The 22,752-nt window shown below is 43.0% G+C and overlaps 2 protein-coding genes across 5 annotated transcripts in view; one reads left to right on the plus strand and one right to left on the minus strand.

Moving 5' to 3' along the window:
- GRAP2 (GRB2 related adaptor protein 2) overlaps positions 1 to 4,129 on the minus strand; it is an 84,704-nt gene extending 80,575 nt beyond the window's left edge. For 2 of the 3 annotated variants that reach the window (XM_045001927.1, XM_045001929.1), the window contains exons 1-2: positions 3,914 to 4,129; positions 2,238 to 2,445 (exon numbers count right to left, since the gene is read on the minus strand). The gene's annotated coding sequence lies outside the window, so the exon portion shown is untranslated. The other variant, XM_045001931.1, reaches the window with a different exon arrangement.
- ENTHD1 (ENTH domain containing 1) overlaps positions 1 to 22,068 on the plus strand; it is a 60,698-nt gene extending 38,630 nt beyond the window's left edge. For both annotated transcript variants that reach the window (XM_045001923.1, XM_045001922.1), the window contains exons 5-7: positions 2,288 to 2,420; positions 18,018 to 18,476; positions 21,310 to 22,068. In XM_045001923.1, coding sequence (XP_044857858.1) covers positions 2,288 to 2,420; positions 18,018 to 18,476; positions 21,310 to 21,908 — 1,191 coding nt within the window. In that variant the 3' untranslated portion in view covers positions 21,909 to 22,068. The remainder of the gene's footprint in view (positions 1 to 2,287; positions 2,421 to 18,017; positions 18,477 to 21,309) is intronic.
- The last annotated feature ends 684 nt before the right edge of the window (positions 22,069 to 22,752 follow it).

Raw genomic sequence — 22,752 nt, forward strand, 5'->3', positions numbered from 1 at the left:
CAATTATGTACAAAAAACCCCAGTATTAAAAAATAGAACAATGTAAAACTTTTGAACCTACAAGTCCAATCAGTTCTACTTCTTGTTCAGACAATCGCTCAGACAAACAAGTTTGTTTACATTTGCAGGAGATAATGCTGCCTGCTTCTTGTTTACAATGTCACCTGAAAGTGAGAACAGGCATTTGCATGGCACTGTTCTAGCTGGCGTCGCAAGATATTTACATGCCAGATGTGCTAAAGATTCATATGTCCCTTGATGCTTCAGCCACCATTCCAGAGGACATGTGTCCATGCTGATGATGGGTTCTGCTCAATAATGATCCAAAGCAGTGCGGACTGACACATGTTCATTTCCATCATATGAGTCAGATTCCACCAGCAGAAGATTGATTTTCTTTTTTGGTGATTTGTGTTCTGTAGTTTCTGCATCAGAGTGTTGCTCTTTTAAGACTTCTGAAGGCATGCTCCACACCGCTCCCTCTCAGATTTTGGAAGGCACTTCAGGTTCTTAAATCTTGGGTCAAGTGCTGTAGCTATCTTTAGAAATTTCACATTGGTATCTTCTTTATATTTTTTCAAATTTGCAGTAAAAATGTTCTTAAAATGAACAACATGTGCTGTGTTATCATCTGAGACTGCTATAACATGAAATATATGGCGGAATGCAGGTAAACCAAAGCAGGAGACATACAATTCTCCCCCAAAGAGTTCAGTCACTAATTTAATTAATGCATTATTTTTTTTAACAAGCATCATCAGCATAGAAGCATGTCCTCTGCAGTGAAGGCCGAAGCATGAAGAGACATATGAATCTTCAGTGCATCTGGCAGGTAAATATCTTGCGACACCAGTTACAGCTGTGCCATGCGAACACCTGTTCTCACTTTCAGGTGACATTGTAATTAAGAAGTGGGCAGAATTATTTCCCACAAATGTAAACAAGTTGTTTGTCTTAGCAATTGGCTGAACAAGAAGTAGGACTGAGTGGACTTGTAGGCTCTGAAGTTTTACATTGTTTTTGAGTCCAGTTATGTCCCAAAAAACGTACAATTGTAAGTTGTACTTTCATGATAAAAAGATTGCACTACAGTACTTGTATGAGGTGAATTGAAAAAATACTATTTCTTTTGTTTATCATTTTTACAGTGCAAATGTTTGTAATAAAAAGTAATTATATTAAGTGGGCAGTGTATACTTTATATCTGTCCTAGCTGCCAGTGTGTGACCACATCAGCAGTCAACTGGCATGTTATAATCACCAATTTTTGGCTTCCCTCTAAGATCAAATAAAATAAAACAAGCTGTGAGCAGCACTGGGCCAGCTCATCAGCTGAGGGAAATCAGCATAACTCCAATGACTTCCAGGAAGCTACACCAATTAACCCCAGCTGAGAACCTGGTCCAACACATCTGATACTGAAGAGATCTGGGTTGTCTTCTCTTGGGGAGATTTCTTTACTTTTCTTAGCCCAGTTTCCCCATCTGAAAAGACAAAATACTAATACCCTACCTCACAGTACTGTAATAAGGATGAGTTCTTTAATATTTGTAAAATGTTTTAGCATCCTCAGATGAAAGGTGCTATGAAATTGCAAAGTAGTTGTAGTATTACAAGCTGAAGTTGGGACTGGTAAAAGAGAGTCCTTATGAAAACACAAATCTTTTCAATAGCAGCAAAGAAAATGTAGGGCCAGAACATTTCTTTTTGTATCAATGGTCTTTTTTTACAAGTTTGCTCTCGGGCAGAAGTCAGCCTATAGCAGAATAACAGATCGAAGTAAATCCCTTAGTATTTTAAAAGGTGACCAGAAAAGCCTGCAAGACCTCATTATAGGGTTCTGTGTTTCTCCTATAATAGATTATCATATCACTGACACCTAAAGCAGAACAGTGAGCTGCATTCTTTATGGTGCTTTAGATATTAGTGACATCGACGTTAGTAGGGGAAAGGCAGCCCCCCTGGACTCAGGCCTCAGAATGCAGGTAAGTCGGAGAAGTCAGCATTTAGTAATTTTTATTTTAAAACATATACTTCCAATGGCCTGATTCTCACATGGATAAATGTCTTATCAGTCTTAAACATTTTAAAAATATTTCAGTCTGTATTTAATAGCCAGTGGTTTTACTAAAAACCAACCAACCAACCAAGCAATTTTTAACACGCTGCCCCCTTCATGGTTTTAACACCACCTGTAAAGCTTGAGTCTTCACCACTTTGAGCAGCATGGCTTGTACCTGCGTGTTCACTGCTTAACTGATTATTTCTGTATGATCTTCTCCACCAGGACTTGATAGTATTTAGTGAAGACGAGCAGACCCCCACCACCACCACTTTGCCACCTCCGTTTCCTGCTGAGGGCTCTTCAGATGGAGCACCACCAGTGGTGCAGGCAGCTGCCAGTGACTCCTGGAACAGAAGTATGATGGCTAAACAGTTCAAAACCTGAGCAGGGACAGAAGTTCTGTATTAATACAGAATCTTTAACTGAATGAGCTTTACCAAAATAAGTCAGTTTGGGAGACATTTTATATAACCACTTTACTGCTGAATAACATACATGGGGCAAAACTCACATCAGCTTCTGGTGCTTCCTGTGCTTCAAAGGAATAGTCCATTCCAACGGACAGGGAAAGAGTTAATTGAAATGGGCAGACCTAAAAAGGGTTCAGTTTGATTTCAGGCAACCATCCATAAATTTGGATGCTTGTTCTGACTCTGTCTCCTTTGGTTCCTTACCTTCAACCATCTGATATTAATTAGACCCCCTTGAAGTCTTCCCCTAACAAGGCTGCTGCATGTGGGACATCCGTTTTTTTGCTTATCCATGGGCACCCTCTGTATTTAAATTTTTCCTACACTCTAAACTTTCCCTGTTCAGAGGTGTGCACTGAGTGCATTGCTTAGAAGATTGGAATACAGCAGAGCATGACAGGTTTCAGAGTAGCAGCCATGTTAATCTGTATCCGCAAAAAGAACAGGAGTACTTGTGGCACCTTAGGCCTGGTCTACACTAAGGGGGGGGGGTCGAACTAAGGTACGCGACTTCAGCTACGCTGCGTAGCTGAAGTCGAAGTACCTTAGTTCGGGCTACTCACCCATCCAGACGCCGCGGGATCGAAGTCCGCGGCTCCAAGGTCGACTCCGCCACCGCCATTCGCGGTGGTGGAGTTCCGGAGTCGACCGGAGCGCGTGGGGAGTTCGAACTATCGCGTCTTGATTAGACGCGATATTCGAACTCCGAGAAGTCGAACTCTCCGCGTCGACCCGCGCGGTAAGTATAGACCTACCCTTAGAGACTAACAAATTTATTTGAGCATAAGCTTTCATGGGCTACAGCCCACTTCTTCGGATGCATGGAATAGAACATATATTGAGGAGATATATGTTCCATTCCATGCATCCGAAGAAGTGGGCTGTAACCCACGAAAACAAAGCATGAGACTCAACCAGAGAGGCTGTCAATACTGCTAGATAGCAGATGTTCAAACAGTAGTGGGGAAGAGTTATAGGAAGGAAGGGACGTGTGGAAAAAGAGTTATTAAGAGGCAGCCAGGGAAGGGAGTGAAGGAAGATGCTAGGGCATGGAGCTGGTGCTATGGAAGAGGTCTAGAAAGAAGGGAAGTTTTTTGAGGCTGTGGAGAGAGGAGGAAATATGAACCATAAAAAAGTTCTGAAGCATTTCAGAGAAAGCGTTGAGATTCAGTTCAGTTAATACTTTTGAGACCCCAGATTGTACAGTCCTAGTTTAAGAAGAGTCTCTGAAATTGAGTTATTTCTATACAGATGCACCCTGGGTTACGCAAACCCGACTTACACAAATCTCCACTTATGGGAAAAGTTCCGTACGCTTTTTTGTGTGTGTGCGTAATTGTCGGGTATAGGTTCCCGACTTACGCAAAATTAGACTTACACAAGGTGTAAATTGGGGAGTGTCTGTATTGCTTTCTAACAGCTGATGCTGGCTTAAGTTATTTTTGTAAGTAGGAGCTATTCAGCTTCTCCACAATATGGTTTGTATTTTTCTCCCCTCTACTTCATTAGGATAAAGGGCTGAAATCAGCTTCCTTAAGAAGGGTTCATGTGTTCCTGCTGCTATCTCTTCTCCTGCACCTCAAGTGAGAGTTCTGTGACATCACAATTGGTTGCCGTGGAAACAAGTGATGTCACAAGCAGAGAATTAGGACCTCAGGCGCAAGACATGGGGGCGAGAGAATAATAAGCAGCTGGAGTAGGTGAACTCTCAAGGAACCAAGATCCTGTTTTCATGCCAACGCTTGTCTCCGTAGTGATAAAAAACGAGGGGGAGTGAAATGCAGGAAATCTCATAGCTTAGAAGCTGAATTTCTTTTACATTTTTAAAGTCTTCCGTAAGACTTTATATTATAAATATAAATTATATTTAGGTGTAAGCATAAGAAGCGTATTCGGGGTAGGTGAGGGGGGGTTGTTTGCTTTTACTCCTTGTCCTTCCCTGCCTTTAAAAACATAGGAGAATGTGTCACTTCATTATTAGTGTATGTGAAACAGGCCATAAATATATCTTTCTAAAAAGCCTATCATAAAAATGCAGGGAAGGGAGTGTACAAGGCTGAGGGGATTCATTTTTCTGCTCCTGTGAATGTAATAGGTAAAACCAAGCTGCCTGCGGTAAAAGCTGGACTTCACTACATGTAGGGCTGAAAACTCTCCCTACTTATCCTGCGGAGGCGGGGGGGAGTTTATCATCATACCATGTTGCAAAGCCTAAAATAATACTGGGGTCTGTCATGTGAATTTTGGGGAAGATGGACAATTCAAACCAGTTCCACATGCCTTTAACAAATCTTTCTGCTGTAAACACACACAGTATAATCCCCCTATGTTTTCTAGACTGATCATAGAATCATAGAAGATTAGGGTGAGAAGAGACCTCATGAGGTCATCTAGTCCAACCCCTTGCTCAAAGCAGGACCAACACCAACTAAATCATCCCAGCCAGGGCTTTGTCAAGCCGGGCGTTAAAAACCTCTAAGGATGGAGATTCCACCACCTCCCTAGGTAACCCATTCCAGTGCTTCACCACCCTCCTAGTGAAATAGTTTTTCCTAATGTCCAACCTAAACCTCCCCCTCTGCAACTTGAGACCATTACTCCTTGTTCTGTCATCTGCCACCAGTGAGAACAGTCCAGCTCCATCCTCTTTGGAACCCTGCTTCAGTAGTTGAAGGCTGCTATCAAATCCCCCCCTCACTCTTCTCTTCTGCAGACTAAATAATCCCTCAGCCTCTCCTCATAAATCATGTGCCCCAGCCCACTAATGATTTTCATTGCCCTCTGCTGGACTCTCTCCAATTTGTCCAAATCCTTTCGGGGGGGGGGACGGGGGGGGGGTCTAGTGGACACAATACTCCAGATGTGACCTCACCAGTGCTGAATAGAGGGGAATAATCACTTCCCTAGATCTATTAATGAAGCCCAATATGCCACTAGCCTTCTTGACAACAAAGGCACACTGTTGACTCATATCCAGCTTCTCGTCCACTGTAATCCCCAGGTCCTTTTCTGCAGAATTGCCGCTTAGCCAGTCAGTTCCCAGGCTGTAGCAGTGCATGGGATTCTTCCACCCTAAGTGCAGGACTCTGCACTTGTCCTTGTTGAACCTCATCAGATTTCTTTTGGCCCAATCCTCCAATAGGTCACTCTGGACCCTATCCCTACCCTCCAGTGTACCTACCACTCCCCGCAGATTAGTGTCATCCAAGAACTTGCTGAGGGTGCAATCCATCCCATCATCCAGATCATTAATGAAGATGTTGAACAAAACTTGCCCCAGGACCAACCCCTGGGGCACTCCACTTGATACCAACTGCCAACTAGACATCAAGCCATTGATTGCTACCTGTTGAGCCCGACCATCTAGCCAGCTTTCTATCCACCTTATAGTCCATTCATCGAATCCATACTTCTTTAACTTGCTGGCAAGAATACTGTGGGAGACCACATCAAAAGCTTTGCTAAAGTCAAGGTATATCACATCCACTGCCTTCCCCATATCCACAGAGCCAATTATCTCATCATAGAAGGCAATCAGGTTGGTCAGGCACAGGCCTTGTCAAATTGGCTGCATCAGATATGCATGGTACTTGATTTCAAAGATACCATGTACGGCTGAATGGAACCCAACCAAAGAAAGGGGTTTAAGATATATAGTATTATTTTTTAAAAGAAAACAGCTCAGCTGAAAGCATCTGCACTAATTATAATTCACCTTACAGCTCTATCCCTTTTCTCTCAATATGTTATCCATAATTTTGATTTACGCTGTCACCATTTCAATCTCATTTTTGCTGAATAGCATACCGCTGGTAAGTATATTTGGAAAACATACAGCTCTGAATTTGAGCATGCCAGGATGTTCTCCGGTTTTGAGTTTCTGGCTTTTGCAGGTCTATGGTAGGTTGCACAGTAGGTTGTTGTGCTTGTCTTTCCATTCTAGTTTTCAATTAACATTTTTTCCCATACATTCAGTAGAGGCTTACTGTTAGAATGGTGGAGAGTGCTGCAAGGTGTATAGGGAGAGGTATTTGTGGGGAGCAGAGTGCTGGACTAGGAGGGGTTCTGCAGATCAGGAATGAATTGTAATTTTTAATAATTATTTATATTGCAGTAGCACCTAGAGACCCCAATTAGGGCCTCATTAGGCTATGTGCCAAACACAACTGTAAATGACAGTCCCTGTCCCAAAGAGTATAACATTCCTAACTTATGAGACGCAATAGGTGGATAAAAAAAGGAGGGGGGAGCAAGTGAAATAATTAGGATAACATAATAATCAGCAGAACAGTGTGTGAAAGCTTACCTAGCACTTGCTTGTACTGTCCTGACTCTGGCTATCAAGTACTTTTCAGTCTCAATTCTAGGAATGAGAAAACTGCAAACACACACACACACACACACACACACACACACACACACACACACACACACACACACGTCTTCAATCAGATTTTACATGTTAACCACGATGTGGAAAGTCAATACTCAGAGTTAGTTATTCTAGTTGTATAAGCAGACCCAATAGTCAGCCTTATTAGCGCAGTCTAGTAAACACCTTGAGTATTTTTCATCTACAAATTCCATTTCCAGAACTACTCAGTACCCACTAAGAACAGAGAAAAAGTATAGTTCAATTTTTAAAAAGCAGCAGCAAGCTGAAATTGGTGCATGAGGCTTAGTTCTAGATAAAGAGACAGCAGTTAAACCACAGCTGAAACCCCAAAGAGAGGATGGCTGAGAAATAGAAGCATATCCTAAAAACCTGCAGCATTCTCTTTTCATATAACATAAATGAGGTATGACTGCAATCATAGTCACTGAACACATGACACTTAAGTGACTTCCTTTCCCCCTTCCTTTGAAAAACCCAATTTCCTTCTTCTAGTTGCTCATTCTAGAAGGCGGCTGTCTGCAGTGCATTGCTATGAAATTCAGCGCAGCCCTTATTACAATCACCAAAAAACCCAACAACAACCAAAAAACCCTCAGATACAGAGAAAAATCATCAAAAGAGAGGTTTCCAGAAACTAGTCAAAATGCAAACCCAGCATGGGAAAAGGGAATGGGATTTAACAATGTCTGACACCTAAACATTCTGTTTGAACTGGTCTTATGTATGTTAAGGAATAATGGGCTAGACTTTCAACTAGTGTGAACTGGCATTGCTCCATTGAAGTCAGTGGCACTACAACAACTGAGGATTGGCCCAGTATCTTTGTTCTGTAAATTGCCAAAGAAATGTCAGTATCATATCAGATTGCCTTTATTATTAGCCACATTCTTCAACAAGAAGCTGGTTATGAAACAAGGCTCTGAGGTGAGACTTCCTTTGAGGGATTTGACACATACGGTAGATCTACGCTGCAATAAAACACCCATGGCTGCCCGTTTTAGCTGACTAGGAGTTGGGCTGAAGGGCTATAAAATAGTGTAGACATTTAGGCTCAGAAACCCCTCTCCCTCATGGGGTCCCAGAGCCCAAATGCCTCAGTGGCGGCGGTGGCTGTCCCTTGATACGAGGATAATGTCTGTCGGGGGAAAAGTCATGATGAGATGTAAGATGGCTGAGGAGTCTAATCTGCGCTCTACAGGTTTTTCCACGTATGTGACAGGTGGTTGCTTGGAAAAAGCACAACTGCTGGCTGGGAGGCTGTACACTTTCCTTCCTTCTCTGCCATTTCTCAGACGATTCTCTTCAAAACAGGCTGAGGCTTGATGTATGATGCAATACCATTGCTGTCTATTGCCAGACAGCTCTTAACAATTCGTGGGGTCAATACTTCCCTTCTTAAGATATACTTTCATGGTACCCTTGTAATGTTTCCTCTGTCCCTCACGGGTCCTCTTAACATGACTAAGTTGGGAAAAGAGGACTTGCTTCAGAAGATGAGTATCAGCCATCCGCACACAATGACCAGCCCAATGAAGTTGATGTTTCATAATCTTCGCCTCAACACTGATGATGTTAGCTGCAGAGACCGCTGCCATTGGTATGATGGTTTTCCTATTTGATATGGAGAAACTTCCTAAGGCAGCACTGTAGGTACCACTCCAGATGCTTAAGATGGCTTTGGTATGTCACCCACGTCTCACACTCATAAAGGAGAGTGGGGATGACTGCTGCATTGTAGACCAGAATCTTAGTTTCCATCTGCAGATCTCTGTCAATAAAGGCGCGATGAGGCAACTTTCTGAAGGATGTGCTAGCATAGCAGATCCTATGTTCAAGCTTCACATTAAGATCCAAATGTCTACATGGCAATTTTATAGCCCATGAGCCCACATCAGTGAGGTGCCAGAGCTCAGGCTCCAGCCCAAACCTAAACATCTACACTGCAATTTTACAGCCCCACAGCCCAAGTCAACTGACATGGACCAGCGGTGGGTATTTTATTGTAGTGTAGACATACCCTGTATATGTTTGTGTGCATGGTCTGAGAAGCCAGACACAGAAAAGGGAAGTTTTGGCTATTAGACAACAAGCAACTTTCAGTCCTTTTTTAAATGGTTAGCTGGACAATTATTCTGCAAGCTTTACAGCCCAGCTTGCAGAGTGTCTCATTGTTGTTATCCTGTCAGGCAGTTAATGTTTAAAACCATTTATTTTCTGTTTTCACAGCTGCACCTCAAGAAATGCATTCTATTTTATCTAAACTGAAATGGATCTGGCTGTTCTGTTTGGGAAAATATTGACTGTAATGTCCTGGAGTGGTCTGTTTGCCTGTTTTCAAATTCAAAACAAAGTAAAGAGGAATTAACTGCTGAATTGTTGGTCTCACATCAGAGAAAATCAGCCCCCAGAAATTGCCCTGGCACTGCGTAGGGGTAGGCTGGGCACCAAATGGGCCACACCAAAAGGCTAAATAAAAGCAGTTTCACCCTCCATTCCCCTGACACAGCTCTGTCAGGGCACGCCAATTCTAACCTACAGCCCCCTCCTTTGAACACATTAACTAAGACAAGAAAACAGGCAAAAGAGCAGTTCAATAGCCCACCGTATGTTGCCTTGCCCTTCATGGGCTGAGGACATGGCAACTCAGCCCCTCTGGGGGATTGTTCACATCCCGTTGCACCCAAGCAGTGCTCTCCAGCTAAAACTCAGGGCAGCCCTGATGGGTTTTAGACTAGGGACAATTAACCCAATTCTAATGCTTCTTGGCGAACAAATATCTGAGAATGGGCTCTTCAGTTTAGCAGAGAAAGGTACAACATAATCCAATGGCTGGAAGTAGAAGCTAGACAAATTCAGACTGGGAATGAGGCATACATTTTTAACAGTGAGGATAATTGCCATTGGAACTTATCAAGGGTTGTAGTGGATTCTCCATCACTGGCAATTTTAAAATCAAGACAGGATGTTTTTCTAAAATATATTTTGTAGGAATTATTTGGGGGTGGCCTGTGTTATACAGGAGGTCAGACTAGATGATCACAGTAGTCCCTTCTGGCCGCAGAATCTATGACTCTAGAGGGAGCAGTAGGACACAGAACCTTCTATGGACTGAAAAAGTCAATTAGAGAAAATTGTAGGAGGGTATACTGTGACTATTCTACCTGCCCAGATTTCAGTACTCCCCCATACTGATTACCCAGGCAGGGCTAAAGCCTGCAGCCCATTTTTTCTACCAAGGCTAAAGGATAAGTAATCAGACTGGTGCAGGGCCGGCTCTAGACATTTTGCCGCCCCAAGCACGGTGGCATGCTGCGGGGGGCGCTCTGCCGGTCGCCAGTCCCGCAGCTTCGGTGGACCTCCCGCAGGCGTGCCTGCGGAGGGTCCGCTGGTCCCGCAGCTCCACCGAAACCGCGAGACCAGCGGACCCTCCGCAGGCACGCCTGCGGGAGGTCCACCGGAGCCCTGCCTGCTGACCTCCCAGCGACCGGCAGAGCGCCCCCTGCGGCATGCCGCCCCAAGCACGCGCTTGGCGTGCTGGGGCCTGGAGCCGCCCCTGGACTGGTGGCATGATAGTGGAGGACAGGTGCAGATGGGGTTCATTTAAACTGCAAGGCTCAGCTGTCAAGTATAAAAAGGAGAACGAACAAAGGTGGTGGGAAGACGTTGGTCTCAGTCTGATGGTTGTTTGGCTGCTACAACTTGCACCTTGGAAAGAGAAGAATCTTGTCCTTTGTTGATTTTTCTGCTTGTATCCAGGAAGAGGGAGAATTATTTTTTACAAGATTAAATTCTGGAAAAAAGAACAACTGTTTTTGTTTTCTATTTGGTGAGCTACTTGGGAATGGGGGTGGGGAGCCCACTCCGTGACAGATCCTAGGGGTCCTGACTCCTCCTCAAACAAAAAGGATCATTAATAACATTGTGGCTATATAAGCTAAAATGAGATTAACAATCCTTATGCTTAGGTTGGAGTGAAGGTATCAGGAATAGTTCCAGCCCTCATGCACATCATTACATAATTACTAGGAATGTTAACCATGCTCTGAAGATTCCTATATTGTCCATTGCTGGAGACAACCTATAGGACAAAAGGAACCAGTGATCTGATTAAAATGCAACAACTCATATGTTCCAGATGACATACAATGCAATATAAAAGAATTATGCTCTCACCTGCAAGGATGTATATAAGGTATAACAACTGAAGTCAATATTTCCACTAATGTAAAACTGGTGTAAGTGAGAGAAGAATCAGATCTATATTTATAAATTAAAAATCAGGGTGAGAGGGTGGCCTGTGACCTTGTAACTGTGTACTCCTCCATTCTGAGACCCATGTTTTAAGTTTACGCAGCCTTTCAAAGAGACGCTTGTTGGCAAACTCAAGGGTATTTTCACGGTGCAAGCACTAAAATATTGACAAATATTTAGAAATAGAGGAGATGACTCCTCTTTGGGACCAACTGATCAAAAAATACAGTTCACGTACCATGTCTGTTGGCTGATGTGCGAGTCCATAGACTTCTTTGTGGAACAAGGCAGTTTAAAAGGAATTAACTGCAACTTTGGAAGAAATTCTTCTGGCTGCAAGGAAATAAAAGTAACATTCTGGAGCACTTTTGGCTGCAGATAGTGCCAAGAGAAGGAGCGAGTAAGCTCTTGAATCTCTCCCCAAAACTATTGCAGGGGGATTTGACAGTTTTGGACGGATTTTGACTAGTTCCTGGAAACCTTCTCTCTTTTGATGATTCTTCTCTGTATCTGAGGTTTGTGATCCTGTGATACCAAGCTATTGAATAAGACTAGTCTGATCATTTCTAGGAAACCAAGCCTCTCATAGGTGATTAGCATTTAAATAAGACAGTCACTGAGGACTATACGTTACATGCACCAAAATAGCATTCAGCTTGAGCAAGACAAATTTGAATACAGTACTATGACTAGAGATCATAATTACAGATATTGAAGAGAGCACAGTGTTATGGGTTGGTTATAATCAGTCACAGGGCAGCACTATTGAAATAACGGGGGTGCTGCAGGTCAGGATCAATCATTGGCAAAGATCCGTGGGAGAGCAGATCTAGAACAGCAGATTAGGTTGCAGAGTCACAGGAAGGCTGGTCCCCCAACTACTGCTTTGAATAGTAGATAAAGCACTGGACTGAGACTCATGAGACCTGGTTCTATTCCTCTCTCTGCAAGTGACCTGCTGTGTGGCCTAGGGCAAGTAATGGCCTTCTCTGTGTCTCAGTTTCCCCATCTGTAAAATAGGGATAATGATACTAACCACCTTTGAAAAGTGCTTTGAGCTCTACTGAGGAAAAGCAGCATATAAGAAGTAAATACTATTATTATTGAAACCTAGATATTTTGGCTCAGATACAACTGTGATGGGTGGCAGTATAACACCCTAAAATAGAAATTTTCAGTTTGTGTGCTGTTTAATCCTCACCTTCTTTTGTACTTTTTGAAAACATTCCCAAAGTGAATAGAAATAGAAATCAATATTTTCAAAAATTGGGTGTCTAAAGTTAGATTCCTACAGCCTTATTTAAGCACTGAAACAAGTGGGCATAATTTTCAAAAGTGACCAGCTCTCCCAGCAGCTCACATTCACTTCAGTGGCAATCAGCGCTCCTGAAAACCAGCTCACATATTTAGGTGTGTAAATTATAATTTGGGACCCTAACTTTAAAGCATCTATTTTTACAAATCTTGGCCAGAATGTTTTCCCAGCAATTCTGTTCCACTGTTTATGTACATAGAGGGCATGTTTACATTTGTCAAACCCACACCGCCTTTTGGGGGAAGACTATTGGAGGATGGCAGAATCCCTGCATAGAAACTGTAGCTAGCTGTTCAGACAGAACCTGCTCCAATCTCCAGAAATACACCAAACTGGATTCACAAGGGGGACTTAGGCACTTAACTGACAAGTTAAGTGCCACTCGCATTCACAAAATCACCATTCAGCTGCTGCCTAAACCAGTAGATCCCTAAAGTCCCTAAGCACCTAAGTTTCCACCAGCAAAATGCCCCTGGTACCTAAATTGCATGTCCAGCCACCTACGCCCTTGAATAGTGTCCCCACCCCCCAGCTCAGTGCCTAACTCTTGCCTAAGGCCTGGTGGGAGTCACAAAATTCCCCTGCCTACCTTGCATTTGGGGCCTGATCCAGTAGACATGCTCAGAGGATACCTTAGAGCATGTCTACAGATTGGGCCCCACACAAAATGGTGGAGGTGATGCCACTTCCCTTTCAATGTCCTAATGCATAGAACACTAAACCCAGGGATTTAGGGTGACCAGATGTCCTGATTTTATAGGGACACTTCAGCTATTCAGGGCTTTGTCTTATATGGGCACCTATTACCCTCCTCCTGTCCCAATTTTTCACACTTGCTCTTTGGTCACCCTACAGGGATTTGAACCAGGACTCCCACCTCCCAGGTGAGCAGTGACCGAGTCATTAAAAAAAAGTACCAGAATGCACTTCCATTCCTCATCACTCAGAACTGATAGTACCAGAAGTCTGAGGAAGAAGCTAGCGTGGTGTTCTGGAGCATTCTGGCATGACTCAAGCCTGCAGGCGAGAGCCCTAACCATTGTGCTGCAGAAGCACGCTCACTCTCACTCTCTCTGGCCCAATAACTTTATACACAGTGGAACAGGTCCAACAGCAGAGACTAAGAGCCCCACCCCAAAGTACCACATAGCCCAGTGGTCAGGACACTCTTCACAGCAGTGGGAGACCTGGGTTCAAGTTCCTTCTCCACATCAGGTAGAGGGGGAATTTAAACTCAGGTCCCACATCCTTGGTGGGGGTGCTAACCACTGAGATATTGGCAGTAAGGGGGGCACCACTGCCTCCTCTTGGCTTAGGTGCCTAACTCCCAGGGGAGGTTTCATGGCTATGAATCCCAAGTAGAGAAAGGTGCTTAAATCCAGGCCAGAGGGAGGCGACTAACTCCCGATGGGGTACAGGTTTATACCCCTTTTACATTGCCTGCTAGGGAGCTTAGGTGGCTCCCTATGTGGCTTACTGGTTTTTGTGAATCCCATTTTTAGGTGCCTGACTCTCCCCATATATTGTACAAGGACCCTGGGTCCCTAACTTGGAGTAGTGAATTCCACTAGGCAGCATGTTATCTAAAAGTGAGATGGTGCAATGGTCTGTATTACAACACCTACATGCCCTCATGAATCTAGCCCACAGTGCTGTTTGGAGTGGCAGAATGTGGCCAGTAGCACATGTGCTTGTTTGCTATCCTTTGCTTCCTATCCCTTCCAGGGGAATGAATGAAGTGGTTCTGAGGGCAGAGGCAATGAGAGCCAACCAAAAATGAATGCTGAATACAGCATTTCCTAGTATCAGATCCTCTGTGGAGGTGTTCTGGTTCAGTAAGCGGGTATTCAGGTTAAGAAAACAGCAGAAGGGTAAATGGAATGAAAAGCTAACATGAGAATTGGGAGCCCAATGCCAAAGGAGAGAGATGCGGATCAAAATAAGAGGGAGGAAAAGGAAGAGCATCTTCAACACATTTCTCAGATGGCTCCTTGCCACTACTCTCAGCTTTACACTGTTTCACTGTGAAAAAACTGGAGTGCATGTATTATTAAATGACTTCCAAATGTGTTTTCTACAAAGGCTATAGTATTCATAGAATCATAGAATATCAGGGTTGGAAAGGAACTCAGGAGGTCATCTAGTCCAACCCCCTGCTCAAAGCACCAACACCAACTAAATCATCCCAGCAAGCACTTTGTCAAGCTGGGCCTTAAAAACCTCTAAGGATGGAGATTCCACCACCTCCGTAGGTAACCCATTCCAGTGCTTCACCACCCTCCTAGTGAAAAAGTTTTTCCTAATATCTAACCTAAACCTCCCACACTGCAACTTGAGACCATTACTCTGAACAGCCTAGATCCTTCCTCTTTGGAACCCCCTTTCAGGTAGTTGAAAGCAGCTGTCAAATCCCCTCTCATTAATCCCAGCTCCCTCAGCCTCTCCTCATAAGTCATGTGCTCAAGCCTCCTAATAATTTTTGTTGCCCTCCGTTGGACTCCTTCCAATTTTTCCACATCCTTCTTGTAGTGTGGAGCCCAAAACTGGACACAGTACTCCAGATGAGGCCTCACCAATGCCAAATAGAGGGGAATGATCATGTCCCTCGATCTGCTGGCAATACTCCTAATTATACAGCCCAAAATGCCGTTAGCCTTCTTGGCAACAAGGGCACACTGTTGACTCATATCCAGCTTCTCGTCCACTGTAACTCCTAGGTACTTTTCAGCAGAACTGCTGCCTAGCCACTTGGTCCCTAGTCTGTATTGAGAAGGCACTTTAATTTAAACTTCTAACTAGTTTATATTTTTCTCAAAAATATAGAGTAAGGTATAGAGATTTCAGATCTTTCCATTATTAGAAATATATTATCTCATCATTCTTTACCTACGCACATACCTGCACACACAAACATCCCTCCCCGCCTTCTCCTGCCCCAGCAATTAAAGACCCATCTCTCAAATGTAACATTTAACAAGAACATACAGTATCTTTGTTAAAAGACAGACTGTATCTACCATTGAATCAGTACATTCACTGATTCCAATCTCCCCACTGTATCAACAGTTTAATACTGCAGGCAGTTAGTGTACTGGTCTTTCTATTATCTCTGAGCTCTATTTCCTTTGAGCACTGTAATTACTCACAGAGGAACTTTCATTCACACATTCTTAAACCGTGAGATACATTTCAACTTTTTAAAAATCTCCTGTCACACCTGCTGACTCTCTGCTTTGAAACCTGTAACGCATGCATATCGGGCTAACATGGAAATTGCTCACAGCAATAGCCTCTGGGAATCTAGCTCTGTCTAACAAAACCACATGGTGGTGTATGAAGAATAATGCAGTGTGTGCCAGTAACAAGAAAGTGGAGATATCAAGAGAGAGCAATCGAGAAGGCACTAGTACTGTAGGACAGAGATTTATATCTTAGAGGGGCAGTAGCACATGGGAATTGTGTGCGGCCCAGAACCATAAGTGCTGGAACTTGGGGTGCCAGGGGTGCTGCTGCACCACCTGGCTTGAAGTGGTTTCCATCATATCCAGGATTTACAGTTTGGTTCAATGGCTCTCAGCATCCCCACTATACAAATTGTTCCAGGACCCTGGGCAGAACCATATTCAAAAGACTGGGAGTATCTCAAGACCATCTGAAGCAATCTTTCCCAAGCTTCTTCTGGCGAATGCTCAGAGAGAACAGTCCTTAAATTGCATTGGGACAAGCTCCTAAATAGTGATAGTAAGAGTAATAAGGGCAGGGACTGTATGTTGGAGAACTTGTCCCACCACTTTATGAAAAGCAAGGACTAATCCCCCTTTCACCCTCCGCCCTTTTCTTAGATTCAAACAGTTTTGTGAGTCTATGATACCTGTATAAGGAAGTTGAGATTTTCAAGATTAATTCTGGTCTGAGTGAAATTATATACGTCATGTTCGCAGGATTGGGCCTTAAAAGGCACAAAACCAAAGGAAGAGTGGAGGTTGGGGTCCAAGTAGATGATCCAGGTGATGATTGGCACATATCAGTAACATGCATGTTTTGAAGTTTATTCAAAGTTGGGGTGAAGTGGAAATGGCAAAAGAGGAGTTAATAGGAGCAAGGAGGAGGAAAAGTGACACTGAGGGGACAGAAAGTGATACGGAGAGAGGAAAGAGGAAAGGAAGGATGAAGAGGAGCATGTGTGGGTAAGGAGACTAAGGCTGGCAGTGGAGGGACTGCGATAGGGAAGGTAGGGATACTCGCCTTTTCCATTTAAAAAAAAGCCTTTTACATACTTTATTAAAAAACCCAGAACCATGTACAATTGCCCTTGCCTAATTCTATTATTTTAGCTTTACCTCTACAACATAACCATTGTTCTTTATGAATTTAACAAAATACCACCCGGTCCCTTTCCACCAAACAACTGAGTTCCAATCCACAAAGCAGGTTCTCTCTCTATAAATAGATAATATTGTGTGTGCACGCGCAGGCAACCTCTACCCCAATTCCCCACACTTATCGCCACCCTGCAGAAAACAGAAGTCCAGAGAAGTTCTGATAATTTCTCTAGGCCATTAGATTTCTGAAGGCTGCTCTGGAGCCAATGCTGTGCTGTTGTCAGCTCTGCGCCTCTGAGGAGGGAACCTGCTTAAGCCTCCCCACCACCACCTCTGCAGGTATCTGGGGGAGGCCTTAGGGGAATCAAGAGCCCCAAAGTTTGACTTAAGACACTGGAATGCAGATCCCATTTTGAATGCAGACTTTCAAAAATTGTTGCAAAAAGTTCTATGTTTTTAGCTGAATTAATAGTTATTAACCATTTTTTAAATTAATAGAACTTACCTTATAAGGATTTCAGGAGTGTCTTATGCATTCCACTGCTGAATCAAACTGCCATGTTAACGTACATCAGATTGTCAAGATTACATCTTATGGTTTGATTGTTAATTTTCTAATTATACATTAGACACTTAGGTTTAGCGATTTATGGTAATTTGTAACGAGATGTAATAATTAGAATTGTACATTAGTGCACTTTTCTATGAATTACAAACTGCTTCATAGACAGTAGATCATTCCAGCTCAACTGCTGACTCACTGTGTAAGCTCAGGAGAGTCACTTAACCTCTCTGGGTCTCATTAACTCCCCTGTAAAAATGAAGATACTGTATTGTACACCTTTGTATAATGTTTTGAAATCTATGGCTGGAAAGTGCTAAGCATTATTGTTATTGCAATTCTAACTAACTTGGGCAGCTCAGCCTAGCAGCTAGTGCACCAAACTGGGATTGAGAAGATCTAGGTTCTAGTCCCAGCTCTGGCCTGCTGGGTAACCTTGGGTAAGTCATTTTCCCGCTCTGTACCTCAATTTTCCCATCTGTAAAATGAGGATAATCTACCTCCTTTGTGAAGCACTTTGGGATCCACTGATGAAAAATGCTATTTTAGAGCTCGTCATTGTATTAATATTATTACTTTTCCCATCCAAGATGCAACTCCTTTTCTGTGACATTATTCTCACTTTTTGCCTGACAGGTATCATATCCTTCCCTTCACAGAGAAGCCTATCTACCTCACAAAAATGGGGCACAGGCAGGAGAACATACAGCACACTCACAAATCCTGCTTCAACAATCACTCTTATGCCTCCTTCAAGGACACAGTCAGCAAACACTCCCAAAATTGCAGAAATTTTGCTTGGTCGTCAGTCATCAGTTCCAGAAAAGCCTGCCACAACCTGCCAACATGTCCCAGAGTCAGACTTTCTTCCCGCTAGCAGTATAGCTTCTGTGGAGACCCTTTATCTCTCCCCTACCTTCAGCGTCTTTGATCCTTTAAGGAATAGTGTGGCAAACAGTGAGATTCTGAAACCAACTCCAGCTTCTTCTAAACAATTCCCTGAACCTAATACAACCAGCATACTAAACTTCAATTCCTCCACACCTAGTAGTCTGCAGACATTTAACACAAATCTCCATCTTTCCACAAGGCCAGGTGAGTTTGTGCATTCCATGTCTAACAGAAGACAAGTGTCTAATTTGCATTCTAATTTCTTTGTTACCTCCTCTCCCAGCCCACATCCTCTTTGTAGTTCTTGCAAAACATGCATGCAGTAGTGACAGCACTCAGCAAAGGAAGTTAGCCCTTCAGAATTTAGAAGGTGTTAAGAAAAAAAGCTATCTGTGCCTTGTCTTGTGCCTCCTTGTGCATTCTTGCTGTCACTAGAGTGAACACAATACTAAATGTTCAGAGCTACTTAAATGGAGGTTAAGTAACATCTTCCCTTTACATTTTCATATTCAATATTAGATACGACAAGCCAAAGCAAAATCTTACAGAATGAAAGCAGTAATAAGTATCTTTATTTAAGAGCCCTTGAAAATGCTGTAAGATGTTTGTACATCATTTAGCGCAATTGCAAGGTGCTGGATTATCAGCGCTGGGGACTGAAATTCTCCGGTTACTCACAGAACAGCTACAGCATAGTTAATGTCAGAACAAACTTTTCCCCCAGTCTCACCTCCACTGTTCAACCCTGACCATAAGGTAATTCAGTCTCCATGGCCCATTCACTGCTTGGCTTCACTGCTGAGACTGCCAACAAGAGGGTCCAGTAGTATCAACTCGCTCCCTTACTAGGGCCTGGACAGAGACCACAAACTCACTTCACCTAAGCCATTGAAAAGCTATCAGATAGTAATTAATGATCTGCAGTATATCAGAAACTAGTGGTTTAGAAGTGAAAGGTTCCTTATCCCAATCCTAGTCCCCAGACCTTGCTAGTCCTGTGACATTTGTACCATACAGCTTTATACTTGTGACACGCAAACAAATGAAACCCCTTTGTTTTCTTCTCACATGAGAAGTTCTCTCTAAACAGAAACTGTCAGGAGTTAGTAATCTTGTGTTTACACCTGTGAGAGTTACTGGATGTCAGAAGAAACCTCTGAAGGAGGAGACAGGACTAGAGAATGAATAGCTGCCTCCAGGAGAGTCAGTGCAGTGTTCTGAAGGTTCACCTATTAAGAAATGCTTCTCACTTGCTGATAGAGTCAATTGCTTTTGAGAGCAGCTATTTTTTAAGTTTAAAATGGGCATTTCTGAGACTTTCCCATTTAGGTTTATAGAACGTTGTTGTATGCAAAGAAACATTCTTGGGTCTTGAAAATGTAAACAAAAATGCAATCATTTGGTAATGTTTTTATGTCAGTTGCACTAAGCATTATTCCCCTCTTCACCTCCTAGTCACTCTGGTGAGTCAGCTTATTGTTCTCACCTCTCAGGAATCCATCTCTGCCTGGCAACATATCATACTCAGTCTAGATCACTGAGCCAGATTCATTTTAGCATTTTGTGCATATAATTGTTTTGTAGAGTGTGGAAAACAAGGTGGATTGCATCCTAAGGTGATAGTGACCACCTTAAAGAGGGTGGAACTTCTAAAAGAAGAAACTTTACTCCAGTAAAGTGTCACTACTGCCAAATGAAACAAAATTGATGCCACCAAGGAGATACTAAGTATTTTCAGAATAGAAGAGGAAGCCAGTTACTCATGGAAGCAGCAATCGAGTGGAGAATCTCTCCATCCCAGCAAAAGAATTTAAAAAAATAAAAAATAAATAAAGTCTGATCTGTTTGGTGAAAGTCAGACACCCAAGCCCTCTTATACATTGTACATGGAGATTTGCAAGACAGGTACTCGTACTGTTAAATTACATATGTGTTTATATTTTAGATAGTAGTGTGTAGATATAATCAAAATATTATCAGTAGCCTTGAGGCAAAAACTCTGTTAAACTGCTCCTTTCAGAGCCTATAGTTATTTGTGTCACTCCATCTTTTTTATTTTTATCCTGCAGGACAAAATACTTGCATCATATTTGCTTTTTCACATAGGAGGTGGAATCAGTGCAAGTGATGCAATGATATCGGGCATCAGTAAAATGTCACAGTGTGAAGACTGAGTGCTAGGTCATGGCCTGTAATAAAGCTCCTTTTTGGCACTTTGGCAGTGCAATGAAGACAAAGCTTTTCTAAAAGGACAGCTAAGGGTTCCTCCAGCATGAGGGAATAAGGCTAGAATTACATAACTCTCTCCTTCCCAGCCGTTAAAGGAGGGAGAGTGCTGCACTGTAGTGATCCTCAGGTAGTGTAATGAACTCTGGGACCATTACAAACTGGTCTGACTTAGAGCAGTTCAGGGGCCAAACAAGTCTCCAGCTGGTCCTAGGAAAGGGAGGAAGACTGCAAAGTTGGCATAAAGCTACCTCCCCCCCGGTCCCAAGGTGTGGTGGGTGCTGCTCTGGCCCATCTGAGGATTTAATCCTCAGTGTAATATCTTTGTAAGGCTGTGGGGCCTAGAAATGTCATTCCTATATTTTCTAGCTGTCCTACAAGCTCTGTGCTCTCAGGTCATGTATGAAGATCAGGAATTGTCTCATGAATTTTGAAATAAGTGGGTGTTCCACCTATAAACCTGAACAATGGTCTGTTACAATTTAGCACCATGCTGGATGTTTTAGTAGATCCTTTTTGGCTTGTGAATCAGTCCAGTGTTAAGGCTGTTTGGGTCTTGTGTCAAGTACAGCATGTGGACTGAATGTTACATAATACCACCTCATTTTCCTACCAGCTCTACTCTTTGTGCCTTTTAGGGCAGGGGTTAACACTTTTGTGTGTGTGCGCCCAACACCCAGCACAATGGGACCCAGGGCCCAATCAGGCCTTCAGACACTACCTTAGTATAAATAATTTACTACTGCTACTATTAATTTTATGCAAAGATTGTATAGTGTTCATTTTTGTTTCTCTTTTACATACGTTTTAGGTTCAACCAGCTCCATGGCAACAACGTCCTCTTTTTCCACCTTTTCCATCTCATCCCCAGACTCAGTTGTTCCAGAGAACATAGTTCATCCTAACCTTATCCCTTCCTGTGGACCTTCAGGCTTGTCTTCACCTCACAAGCTCTCCTCTTCTGTTTTCTTTAATTGTCTCAAGGACAGGGTTACACATCCTTTTTCTTGCCAAAGATCTGAGGAAGAGGAGAGTGAAAACACCAGCATCCTGAATCTCCTCCCAGATAATTCAAGACGTTGTGCTGGAAAAGTGAACAGTTTTGAGAGCAGAACTCTCCGCATTTCTGGTGGGAGCTGGGGGGCATTTCCTGTGCAGAATGTAGATCCCGTGGCTAGCCCCAATATGCCTTCTGCTGAAGGGTCACGTAACGTGGGCACAACACAGAAAGCCCTGGGCACTTTGGAGGAGATAAAAAATGCAGTTCTGGGACTGCGAGGGGACATAGGTAAAGTGGCCCAGGAGCTGCAAACCATTGGCAGCCAGATGGCAAGCCTGGTGGGTGACATTCAACATATGAGCAAGTTCTCGGCATCTTCCCAAACTGCTAAGGATGCCCCATGTCAGTAGTAATTTTCACAATTTTCAGTGTAGCTTTGTGGTATCTGTTCCAACAATACACTTCATATAAGTCATCAGACCTCTTTTACAGTGTTGAAATAACTACAGATAGAAATGCATAGGGCTGTTCTGTTCTTGTCATGGTCAATAAATAAATAATTTACATCTTTATCCTTTGAGTTTTGTTAACATTTAGACTACGCACACCTTGCATTTTACAAAATCCTCACATGGCACAGGACAAAGGTTTTGTGCATGCAAATCTGCCAGAGCAGTTATTTGTCAGCAAATAAAATAATATGTATCATGCAGCTCATTTATAGGGTGTCCCTGCATGTCTGAACACCCCTGCCCCCTTTGCACACTGTATAATATAAGTCTTAGTGGGGAAAAAGGCAGCACGTGCATGCTTGGAAGTACCACAGATGCGGTACTAGGGAATCCCAGAGGCAGCCACAGGAAATAGCTTACCAGAGGTGTAAAATTTAGTGACCAAAAATAGGTGCAAGTTAATTGTTTAAAGAAACAAAAAACTGAAATGACAAAATGCACCACTAAATGAACCAGAAAAGAGAAATGAACAGCAATCCTGATAATTACCCCAAATCATCCAAAAACTGACTTATAGCTGCCACATGACTCACCACTTTTTCAAGCTGTCTGTAAGCTCTACAGTTTGTTACTCTCACTGCTGACTAGGTAAGGACTAAAACCTTGTATATTAAAAGCACTAGGCCCCTCTTCCTTCCAAGGCAATGAGCCGCTGGCTCCTTCCCCACCCTGTGTCTTCCTAATGGAGGATGACAAACTCACCCCCTTTCTATTTTACTTCATAAGGAGAGATCCAAGTTAG

This window comes from Mauremys mutica, chromosome 1 (genome assembly GCF_020497125.1).
Source record: "Mauremys mutica isolate MM-2020 ecotype Southern chromosome 1, ASM2049712v1, whole genome shotgun sequence".
Classification (NCBI taxonomy): Eukaryota; Metazoa; Chordata; order Testudines; family Geoemydidae; genus Mauremys; species Mauremys mutica.